Here is a 12,726-nt window from a genome sequence, read left to right as displayed (position 1 = left end):
GCCGCTGGGCCGCGCCGCGGAGCGCTGGGAGTTGTAGTCAGCGCGGCGGGAAGCGGTGCCAGCGCGAGTCCCCCGCGGGACGGGGCTGCTCCCACCGGCGCCCTGGGGCCGCCCGCCACCGGCGCTCACCGCACGGGCAGGAGAGGAGCGGGCCCAGGGGAACCCGGCACGGCGTCCTCCTGCCCCCCGCACCTTGCCTGGCCCCTGCGCGGCATCTGTGCCTGGCCCTGCCTTGCTCCCCAGGCTGGAGCTGGTTTCCTTAGGAAGGTTAAGGAGTAGACCATAGTTGTCTCGGGTAGGCATAGCGGAGAAGGAGGGAGATGTATGACTTTTTCCCAGCCGTTTTAACTGTCCTCACAGCAAACTGGAAAACAGATCAGACAGTGCTGGGCAGGACCAAAAGCCCAATGCGGGCAAGTAGCACAGAGAGAATCCATGCCAACGCCAGCTACCTTGCAATGCAATAAAGTGATCTAATTCAGAAACACAAATGGTGCACAGAATCACCGTGCCACTGCTGAGTCAATAAATACTTCACTAGGTCCTGTAGAAGGTGTTTGGTTTGAGATTTGAGAAATTTGCTCAGAACTCTACAGAAGAGAGAATTACCTAGCAATAAAGGGCAAAGTAGAACTACTTGCTATCTAACAGAGGAGCCACTTAAACCTGGGACTCTGTACCTCAGGGTTTATTGAACCAATAGATTATCAGGAAATAGCAAAGAAAAATTTATCCTTATCTATTTCAGCACACGGTACAAGTGTGTCAATACAGAGAATGACAACAGGGAGCAATGAAGAGGCCTGGTTCAGTTTAACCACCTGACTACTTGGCACTATGAAGACAGCCACATCTACATGCTGCAGGAACTTCTCTGATGAAAATGAGGACCAGCTTATCTGGTCCTCAGTGTTACACTACCATTTTGTTTGTCTGGTACTGCAGTAAAGATAACAAATATTTTTGATTGCATTCCTTCCAGGATTATCTGCACTTTTGGATTCCTGAATTTAATAGGGAGAGATAATCTGGACACTGGATCTCTGCATGCTACAACATTAATGCTTAGTGCTAAACTGAGTGTTAGAACACCTGCCTCAGAGGTGGGAGACAGGCATTCAAGGTCCAATTACACTTGCAATGATGAGCAAAACCATGACTCGTGTGATAGACTTTTTTGTTGTTGCTCAGTAGCATTTGCCCTAAGTTGAGGACTTTTCAGTGTCTCCATACTCTGCTAGTGAAGAAGTGCACAAAAGCTGGGAGGAAGCATGGCCAGGACAGGTGACCTAAACTGGACAAAGGGATATTCCATACCATAGAATATCATGTCCAGTATATCAGCTAGGTGAGTTACCTGTAAGGGGGTCAAACACATTCTGGGACGGGCTGGGTATCGGGCAGCATGTGGTGAGCAATTGTACTGTGCATCACTTGTTTCTCTTGGGTGCTGTTATTGTCACTCATTATTATCATTATTATAATATTTTAGTTTGTTCCAATAATTAAACTGTTTTTATCTCAACCCACAAGATTCACCTTTTCTTTTTGAATCTCTGTCCCACTGGGAGGGGTGGGAGGAGCGTGAGCAAGCACCTGCGAGGTACTTGGCAAACTCCTTCAAGATACACAGTGTTCCTCAGCAGCAGTTCAATGTATTTTAGAGATGAGAGTCTTGGCTTAAAACAAAATCAATTTTATCTTGATCTAACTGCAATATTAAGTGTTTTTAAAAGTCTTCTTTAGCCAGAAAGAGATTTCAAACAAGAAACATGGATATATTGTTGTAATTTAGTCCTAGGCAGCTCCAGGCTTCACCTACCACAACTGGTCTGCCACGTATTAACAGCTACCTAACACTTAATACCCTTACTGCACTGGCACAGACCATCTCACAGAATCAGAGAATGGTTTGGTCTGGAAGGGACCTTTAAGATCATCTAGGTCGAACCCCCCTGCCATGGGCAGGGACACCTTCCACTAGTCCAGGCTGTGTCTTCTTATTTCCTCCAGCGCAATTTCACATACTACACTGACCCACATCTCTTGGGAGATGGCACAGCAACATCTGAAGCTGCCTCTTCATGTGCAAGTGACTTACACATTAACCAAGTTCTAGCATCCATTTAAAGCATTTTAAAATGCAGTTAGAACCAGGAGGGGAGAAAAAAAAAAGGGAAACCAGAAAGATTAGGACTGAACTTAGACTTACACCTTCATATCACCTTCAGAGTAGTGGGACATTTCTAACAAACCACCAGAAATACCAAGTTTTCCATTGCTGTGTTGAAATCAGAAACAACAATATTTTCAAGGAGAAAACCTCAGCAAGGGAGCTCACACATTTTATAAAACATAGACTAGGTTTGTTGGGATACATGTCTGTCTTGCTCGTATGGCCCAAGAAGAAATGGGAGAAAAGTGTACAGAAATACTCCTATCCAAAGCTCACGGAAAGCCTCCTCCCAATTAAGTCCTGTTTTTTCAGAACAATCTTTAAGCATAGAGAAAAATGGAAACTACAGCATTTTATTACTTTACCTTTCCCAGAAGTGCATTTGCAAGTAAACTTTCTAGCCTAAATTGTGCTTTCATTCACACCTCTGTCTCTTCAGTATGCAGGTCTGTAAATAAGAATTCCCTGACTCTGGTGTTTCTCTGTCTCAGCATAGATCTATACTTGGCAATGTATAGTATCTTATTGATCAACAATGGCAGGCCATCCAGGTGACAACCTGAAACTTCTGCCACTCTTTCTGTATTTAAAAAGCAAAATAAAAAAAGTCTTAGTAGATACTAGTTGTGCATAGATAGTTGGAAGGTGCTGCCTGAAGTGCTTTTCTTACTTTATATCTCCATCTTTCTGTTAATCCACATCTGTCTTGTCTGTCACCTATTCCTTGTTTGCAACACCTGAATTGCAGTTGTTATTTCTCAGAGGATAGCCCTCCCACTCCCCCAAACTCTCTGAAGAAGGTCTCTGGTTATGAGGAATAAATCTGGGGTGTCAGTCAAGAGGCAGTTATCTTGCCTTTTGACATAAACACAGGATTAAGTTTTCATCATCTAATCAAAACCATCCATGTTTTATTATGGCAATAAGCACGGCCTGCTAAAGAAACACTGTGTTATCTCGTTTCTGCAGACAAGCATAGATGACTATGTAAGGACCTATTTGCTCTAGACAAAAAGCTGTGAAAAACTGTGAATCACATGCTTTGTATTTCACATCCCATCATAATGTAATCAGCCCTTTTTGAATACAGGACACAAAAAAAATTACACATAAAAATACAGGAAAATGCATATTCTAAAAATATAAATTATGTATTTGGGAGGCAGCAAGAGTTGACCATCATAATTCGTAGAGTCACCAACATCTTTTTTCCCAAATGTTCCCAAGTGTTAGGGTACTTATCCCACCTTTACAGAATGTTTGATGTGTGTGTGTACTTTGCTTTCTAAATACAAATAATTCTTTTGTTAGCAGACAAATGCATTATAGCCCTTTACCCTGAAACACTTTTAAAAAAAAGTTTTTGCTGTGATCTGGACTAGAGACTCCTCTTCATGCTGATCTGATAGAAATGTCTAGTTACTGCTGTAATATTAAAACTTATTGAATGGTATTTCCATGTTCCTCATATTTTTCACAGGTTAGACATATTTTATGTTGTGTTTTAAAAATGAAAACTACAATGCTTCTGTGTGGCACTCCATAGTGCTGCAAGGACACATTCAGCCATAGCTGAAGAAAGAATCACATAGTAAACCAAGAGAAACCCCCTGAGATAGTCAGATAAAGCATCTATCAAATATTGCAGGAATTCTAGGCGGGGTAGACTTGCAGAATAGTTCCAAATACTTTAGAAATTCAGTTAGCTTGGGGAACCCCACAGACAGCTCCTCTTAGCAACAATAAAATACACAGCACTTCTCAGCAGCAGTCAGAAGTCAAGACACTGGAAAATTTCCAGAAAATAAAAACAATTTGTTCTTGTGAAATGACAGATTTGGTGTCATTACACTGCTGGCATATATATTATGGTTCAGAAATGTAATGCTTACTAGTATGATCTGGATAATCCTTCTCTACTCTTTCACAAGAGGAAGACCCTGTTCCCCTATGATCTGCCTCCTTCCTGAAGGGCTGCTCCCTGTAAACAGCTGGAAGCGCTTGTGAAACAGACACCTGCATCTCACTGCAATACCTGTTCCTTGCCCGTTTGGGTGTCACAGATGTGAATTAAATCACAGAAATACAAAATGTTTTGCTTGGAAGGAACCCAGTGGAAACTGCAAGTGCAATTTTTTCTTTTTGGTTGTTAATGAATGACAGAAGATATTCACAAACATCTCTCTCACTGAATTGAAGAAAATATTAGGTAAATAAGGAAATTGAAGCAAAGAATTTATCTACAACTGTTTTAAGAAGTTTGCATTTTTAAACTGTTGGTATGAAGCATAAACACAATACCTGCAGTTTACATCAATTTAAGAGCTCCGGGTACAAAGAAAAGCATGCCTTACTGCCTGCGTTTATTAACTTAAAAGAAAAGAAACAGAGAAAATAAACATTTACTCTGCATTTAATGATATCACATGAGATTAGAGCTGTTCAGAATCTGTTGAATTATTTTAATGAGTTATCAGATGGCTCTGCTAAAGGGAGATTTCCTCAAGACATTCCAAAGCTACTGCTTTTGATCTTTGGTGGACTTTGACTCACTGACAGGCAAATTTTCTTTAGGAACTTCTGTTTTTTTCAGTCTTTGAAACAACTGCCATGTTCTATGGAATTGGGCTTTTACCTTCATAAGCCATCCCTCTATTTCCTGTTTATAACGGATGGCAAGGGCTACTCCAAGGATACATAAAGAAAAAAAACCAAACAGTGTTAGTCTTACTTTTGCTCTCTGAGAAGTCTTCCTGGCTGGAGGAGGTCCACTGTCAATGCTACCTCCAAATCCTTGCAATTCACAATATGGAGGAGCCCAGCCATACTTGCAGTGACAGTTCTTACGATTGTTACACACTCCTCTGTTATGACACTTTGTCATGTTACAGTCGTAGTTCAGCACTAATACATTCATACATGTCCTGTTGATACAAAGCATATCACTACCACATGGTGTGCCATCTTCCACAGCTCCCACATCTGCTCTTGGCATCCCTATGTGATAGTCAAGACCCCAACAGTTTTTATCTCGAACAGGAGTTTGGATTAGTGTTACATGGTTCTGCAAGAAAGGTAATTTGGCTATGTTTTCACACTGAATCCTACCACATAAGATATTCTCAGTACTGCATTTTGTAAAATGGATATTGTCACGAATACCACAATTCCCAAACCGGTCACCCTGAGTATTCACTGCTTTGAAGCAATCTAAAGGAGCAACCCTGGCTTGTTTGCCAAAGAGATGCTGGCACTGTTTACTGTGGGAAGAACATTTTCCTTGATAGCAATAAATACCATTTTTGCAAGGGGTTCCATCTTGTAGGTATACATCCAATGGGCACTGAGGGGAAATCCCATTGCAATACTCTGGCAGGTCACAGGTGCCAGTACTTGCTCTGCAGAGTGTTCCTGCTGGAAGGACCCTACAGTACTTGCAGCATTTTCCAAACGCACAGACCGAACCTGCAGTAAATGTGCAGTTTGCGTGGCAACAAGGATCCTTTCTGCAGTTTGCTTCTGAACCACAGTCACACTGCTCTCCGCTTTCTACTATCTTATTCCCACAGTATTCACGTGTCTTCGGGTAGAAAGTGCCAGGTGCTGGTGGTTGACGAAGGCACTCAGCACCACTTACAAGCCGGTCAAAGTACTGTTTGTAACTGCAGTCACTGAACGAATCAGTTTCAGCATTGTTTTCATACATAATGCATGTCTTGCGTTTGCATTTACAATCCGGTTTATCGTGGCCCATCCCAAGATTATGGCCCAGCTCATGGACAAATGTGACAAAAATTGCGGACAACTTTTTCTCAGTGAAGGAAATAACAGCCGATGACCAGTGCCTATCACACACTGTCCCTATATATGCCAGTCCCAGGCTGCCTCCAAACCACTGAAATGCAAATAAGTGAGCAACATCGTGGTACATCCGATGGTACAGGTTTGACTTTCTCCAGCTGTTAAAGTCACTAAGTGCCTTGGGAATAGAGTTAGTAATGTTTATAAAGTTGCTTTCAGTCCAGATCTCCAGTCCTATAAGAAACAGCCGGACAGAAAGCTGTTTGTACATAATGTCCCCAACATTGATGATTTGCATGACGTGCTTCAAGACTTCAGATTTGCTCCTGCCTGACTTCACAAACCGCACGTTGTCCACGACCACTACTATCTTCACATACCTGATGTGTGTCCACCAGTCGTTCAGCCTTTCGTTCTCCTCCTCTGCCTTGGGAGCCTTGAACCACGGCAGCACAGCCTTTTGTTGCTGCAGCACCTCTGGCGTCAGTCCGCAGCTGGGTCCCTCGGGGCTGTTGGCCTCCTCCATGCGGTAGAGAAAGTGCCGAAAGGCCGGGTCATTGGGGACGGGCTCGATCTGGTAGGTATCATCCTCCACCCAGAGCACGCCCTGGAGGCCCCTGCCGCAGGTGCTGAGGGCCACCAGGGAGCCGGGGCTCCCCAGCACCTCGCCCTGGTAGAAGCAGTTGTCCCGCACGAAGGGGTGTTCCTCTCGGCGGGCCCCGTCCCGGCCGTAGGTGACCAGGGTGAAGGGGCGGGAGACCAGGCCCCTCCTGGGCTGCAGGCGCAGCACCCGCGGCCGCCCCGCCACGTTCAGCCAGTAGGAAAGGGCCGGGGCGTCGTCGCCGGCCCGGGGGCTCAGCTGCCGCGGCACCGTCACCCACGCGGCGCGCGGCTCCGCGGGCCGGGTCCCCCGGGCCCCGGGGCACCCCGCCACGCCCAGCAGCAGCAGCAGGAGCCCCGGCAGTGCCCCCATCGCGGCCGCCGGCACCGGCCGCCCCCGCCCGAGCGGGGATAGAACCTGGAAGGGGCCAGCCCGGGCGGAACCGCCCCGAGGCTTCAACTGCCGCCGTGCGGGCCGGGCCGGGCTGGGGCCGGCGGGGGAGCGGCGCCCGTTCCCCGGGAAACGGCACCTGCGGCCGCAGCGCATCGCACACAGCCCACCCTGCTCTTTGAGCCGGGACAGGGGCTCTCGTGAGGACGAGCGAGTAAATTAGCCTCCCCCAAACACGTTCCCAGCTTTTAATAACCTTCAGTTCAAATTAATAGGTACTTCTCCTTCTGAGCAGACATAGCGAGGACAGCCCCCAGTTCAGCTTCACACTCCTTGTCACAGATGTTTGTGTTGAGCAAAGGGTTCATTTGGGTAGACCACAAGTGGGAAATACTGTTTTAAAATCTCAAAAGGTTGGCTTTTGCTTTTTTTTTTTCTCTTTTTATTACAGGATCATTTGTGAGTGGACATCAGAAACAGGCTATTTCAGTCCAAGAGAGTATCTGGAAAGGCTTAGAGTCTGCAATGAAAAAGTACAGAAATATTCCCTGTGGTGACCTTAGCATGTACCTTACTATAGCTACTACACCCCCCAAGAAATAAGGTAGAACCAGGGGGGAATTCACTTCCACTACATTCTATAATACAGAGGCAAACTAATAGTACCGAGTATAAAAGCCCCAAGCCTATCTACACCACAGCTGCTATGTACCTACAACAGCGCACTTTAATTACAGCACTTAATGCAGCAGCCATTTTCCCACATCATGTCCTTTCTAAAGACTTGTGATTGCATAGCAATGGAAAGAGAACACTTACAGGTACATCTACCACTTGGCTGCCATCCCTGTTTTGGGGTACAGCTTCATCAAAACACAACCGTAAGACAGTGAGTGATCTGGATTGTGGTAAGACAGGATGTCCTGTGCAACACAGCTATACACGCTGGTTTTTTGGCACATGGCACTGGGATTCAGCATAGCCACAGCTGTTACCTTTTGGGAACTTTTCACAATTTTCTTTTCAGCACTACAAGCACATTTGGGATGAAGTCCAACCTGCTATGGCCCTCATCTTTCTCAGCTGCAGGAGGTGTACCCTTCTACCATCCCATCTGGATCTCGGGAATCCTGCCTTTTGGCACCAGCTTCTGTGTGCTGACCATCACCCTGGCACAGGCAGCAACACTTAACATTTCAAACTACCTGAGACAGGCACTGCCCCTCAGGAGGCTGGGCAGTGAAAGAAGCAGCTGGCAGAATGCTCAGAGCCTCCTTCTGCTGCCTCACGCCCCAGGGTCCTGAGTGGGCTGGTACCTTACGCTGGGCACATGGCAGGCCTAACTAACAGCTGTGGAGGTTACCAACAATTGTCCAAAGGTGCTTCAGATTCTGTGGTTTGGTACCATGCTCATTCCTTGCAAGCATGGCCAGCATTAGCAGCATACACCTTGTAATACACTACCTCAGATTAAAGGAGTGAATACAGGATGCCTGCTTCTATTAGGATCCATATAGGAGGATCTTTTTAGATATCCATCCTAACTCATAACCTGTTATAGCCTTAGATTAATTTTCTTATTAGTTTTAAAATTACAGAAACTGTTTCTTGTGAAGTCTTTTTTGTGCAGATAGTTGTTGAATGATTGTCCACTACTTTTCAATTATCAGCTTTGCATTTCACTACTGTGAACTACATCAGATTATGTCTTTTGAAATAAATATAACCCAGACCACAATAATGGAAAAATCCTGTTATATAATCTGTATGCAGTCTGTAGTGCTATTTTTAAATGCATGTTTCTACTGTATGATCACTCCTTAAATTACACAAAAGACCCTACTAAATCACTCTGCCAATCTGCAAGAGTTGTCTTACCACCCCAACCACCCCCCGACCTGAAGTTGCCTACTACTTTCTTTCTCTTTTAATATAAACATAAAAAATACTCAGGTTCCACAGCTGAACTCATGACAGATTCTTGGGAGGAAGTGTCAATGCAAGTTTGTGACACTGTGTTCAGCACCTAAGCAAGTCCTTCAGCATCGAGCTTACATGAAAAGAGATCACACTGTTGTGTTCAGGTTACCAGTGCCTTGCATTTCTGTATTTTGACCAAGTTAAGATCAAAGGGGAAGGAGGGAAAGATTCCCATTATATGACAATGAACAGGTTGGAAGGAAAAATGACTGACCTTACAGTGGAGCAGGAAAAAATATCATAATCTGAAGCTACTTCAACTGGCTTTCTCATGAGTGTTTTTCAATTTTCTTTCAACCTTGTAGCTCCCTAGAATTTCAAATGAAGGTACAACTTCTTGTGGAATTGAATCTTACCACCAAGAGATTTTTCTTACTTGCCTTCCCTTCAGTCTTTAGGAACAGGTCACAAAACACCAGCAGCCTTGTGGACCATAGGTTGAAATTTACTGGCAGAAAGAAATGAAGCTTTCAGACTGCTGAGCGATCAATAATACATCATAACCCATCCCAATGGGAAAATTGGAAAATTTCTCCCCACTACCCATCCACCTATGATCCACATTTTAGGCTACAGGACACATATGAAACCATTTGTTTGTTCTGTGCATGATTGCATGACCAAAGCAACACTTTATCAAAAGTTCACCCTCCTCTCCAAGAAAAAAAAAAAACCTATCTTGAACATTGAATGCCTAGTTACCATTTGGTTTGCTATTGAAAAATTATTGAAAACAACCCTGAAGAACTGTATCACATCAGCTTTTGTTCAAAAACCATCTGTTGGTCAGTGAAGCCAGTCTATTTGCATAACACATCTTCACCCTTTTTCTCACAGGGGACCTCCATCTCTCAAAGTGAAGCTGATCTATTCCCTTTGCCTTGTCCCTTCTCTTGCCTACACCCTTCTTGCTCCAAGAACAGCTTGCTCTGGCAAACAAAACATACTGACTGACCAGAAGGCATCTTTCTTTGCTAGGAAAAGGTTACCAAAATATGAATTATGGGGGCAGAGTGGCAAAGAGCAGTGTGTGAGAGCAACATACAGCCTGGTCAGACCTTACTTAGTGAAAAGATGACAAAGACAGTATTTCTGCTGCACCTAAGACACCATTAGCTTTACACAGTAAACTGAGGCAGCTAGAGTGCCCCTCTTCCTACAGTCTGGCTGGATTTTTGCATGCACATGTACATATACACACATGTACATACAAATATGCATAGCTGTTCATGGTTATACAAACATTTACATGTACATTCAGGTTCTGAGGAGAACTATTTGAGTTCCAGGTAGTTTTCAGCTACCCCGTGATTTAGGCGAAGAAAAGCCCTTTTGAAGTCTGAATGGTTATTATCTAAGAGCAAAAAGTAGAGATAGTTCTCCTGTACAACCAAATCTCACCTTTATACAGAAGAAAGTGATGCAGAAGCAAAATTGAGAAGTGCTTGCTTCTTTCCCTTTCACCTACAAGCTTTACAAATACTGAATGTCCTTTGGAAGGACTTTGGACTTTGCAGTCAGGCTCTAAACCAAGAGAGAAAAGGTTTAGACTCTCATGCACTGAAAAACATTACTGACTACAAGATATCTGCTTAACATCTTAACAGTAATATTTGACATAATGCCACTTCAGTAAGTTAATGTCATAGCTCACTTAACTAATAAAATTATTTTAGAATATCTGGTCAGCAAGTAAGAGGATCATAAGATATTTCAGTTCCTCATATGGCAAACCTTCAGCACTGGACAGCTACTAAGAAATCGACACACAGGTAACATCCCTTACTGCTTTAAAATGTAACTCACTCAGGGAAAGATCATTCCCCTGGAAAAGGCTTACCACATTCAAATGCTTGTTTCATGAATGGAAGCCATTTTCCATCCTCTCAATAGCTTAGATGCTGGTGCTTTAACTCAGATGGGACCAGACCAGGAATCCATCCTCTTTAACACCCTTTGACACCAGCCAACACCAGGTATTTCTGCAGAAGGCAAAAAGGCTGCTCAGAGATGTAGAGGTGAAGAGTCTGCCCCTTCAAGTTCCACCCTTATCTCTGATCAGCTCAAATTCTGAGCATGGATTATAATGGTTCAGTCTAAATGTAACTCCAGTTTCATTTACTTGTCCCTCTGTTCTTGTACTACAAGACAGAACAAGTTCTCTCCTTTCCTACTTGTTCCACTATTCAGTTTTATAAAGACTCAATATCTGTCTTTCCAGCGCCATAATAGGAAAACTCTGATTCATTTTATTGCCCTTCTTCCGACCCTTCTACTTTAGGGAAACTCCTTTTCAGACATTGAGTTGTACAACACACTTTATTTCATGTGAAGTCCAGTGACTCAGAATATTTTGGTCATACTATGTTCTAGCATCCATTGTTGGCCACAGCTCTATGTGTCTTCAGCAATAAGCAAGCTACCTTTCTTCTGCTAGTAGTGTTAAATATTTCCTTGGTGCATGAGTAGATAATTTTTCTCCATTAAAAAAAACAAAACTAAACAAACAAAACAAACAAAAAAAAACCCAACCAAACAAAAAACCCTCACCCCCCCAAAACAACAACGACAACCCACCAAAAAACCCACCCACAAGCAACGCCCAACACCCTAGATCTTCATTAAGTGCAGTCTGTCATCTTTCTTGCTTAAGTTTTTCCAAATTACATACAGGTTCTGAGGTCCTTTAATGGCCATTTCCAAGGACTTTATTCTGACCACCAACAGCAAGGACTGCTGAGGTTCCTCACCATTCATGTCTCATTTCTGGAAATCCTGGCTTTCCATCATGGGGGTGGATGAGGCAATGGCTTTGGTGCTTCCTCCACTATTTGCTTTCAGAGGCATTTCTTTAATACAAGAAAGAACCAACACCCTTTTTTTCTAAGTATATTCACACCACATTGTCTTGTTTTGAGCATCCCAGAATAACTGCTTTCTATATTTTCACTTGATTTAATAGTTCCCACTAGCTTATTATGTACTTTCATAAGAATTTTGAGAAACGGCTGTTCAAACCTGATCCAGGGATGAAATAAACCTAATACAGACTCAAGTGAATTTCAGATGTATCTGCATCAACTGAGAACAGCTATTGGTGTATCTACATCTTTTACCATTACAGCTTTGGATTACAGGACAAATATTACATGGAACTTTCTATCAGTCTGTAATAAACAGCTCTGACTGGAGAGCTAAATTACTGAAAAAGTGTCTTGTAACCTGAGAATAAATTTGACTATCTAAGCATACTTTAGTCTTTCTTACTATCTACATTTTGGTTGCTATGTACAAACCTTTTTCTTGCTTACTACAGTTTACTGTATGAACACGATTAACAGTTGTGGAAAGAAAACAAGCTGTTTCAAGGTTCACTCCGCTACTTCAATGAAAAAACACAACCAAAGTAACAGTAATTTCTTTTCAATAGATGATTTCTAATTTTTCTGAGAAAAAAAAAAAAATTTATGTAAGCAATATGCTTTAAAAAGTGTATAGCTGTCAGTGATGTTTCTCTTCCACTGTCCCACTTCCAGAAGTCTAAAAGGCACATGTCTAATGAAGGAGCAATGAAGTGCTAGGAGCACAGAGGAAGAGATGTAATTGATATATTTGAGTTACAGTGAAAAATTAGAAATATAAACAGCTTCACTGAGTGTGCAACATCAAGAAATTTTAGCCTGTTTTATGTCATAAATCTCTCCCTGAAAACACAAGCTTCTATAATAAACTATTAGCTTAACCACTAAGTAAAATCAGTGTCCAAGAACATCTAGAA

The 12,726-nt window shown here is 43.1% G+C and overlaps 1 protein-coding gene across 1 annotated transcript; it reads right to left on the bottom strand.

The window, feature by feature from the left end:
- Positions 1–4,508: 4,508 nt before the first annotated feature.
- Positions 4,509–12,393, bottom strand: LOC121673739 (disintegrin and metalloproteinase domain-containing protein 20-like). The gene has a single exon (XM_042047377.1). It carries the CDS (start codon positions 7,122–7,124, stop codon positions 4,695–4,697), a length of 2,430 nt encoding a protein of 809 aa, XP_041903311.1. The 5' UTR covers positions 7,125–12,393; the 3' UTR covers positions 4,509–4,694.
- Positions 12,394–12,726: the final 333 nt, after the last annotated feature.

The sequence above is a fragment of the Corvus kubaryi genome, unplaced genomic scaffold (genome assembly GCF_017639235.1).
Source record: "Corvus kubaryi isolate FWS band 111438036 unplaced genomic scaffold, C.kubaryi_AGA036_p1.0 66, whole genome shotgun sequence".
In the NCBI taxonomy this organism is placed as follows: Eukaryota; Metazoa; Chordata; class Aves; order Passeriformes; family Corvidae; genus Corvus; species Corvus kubaryi.
This window is presented reverse-complemented; position numbering and strand designations above follow the sequence as displayed.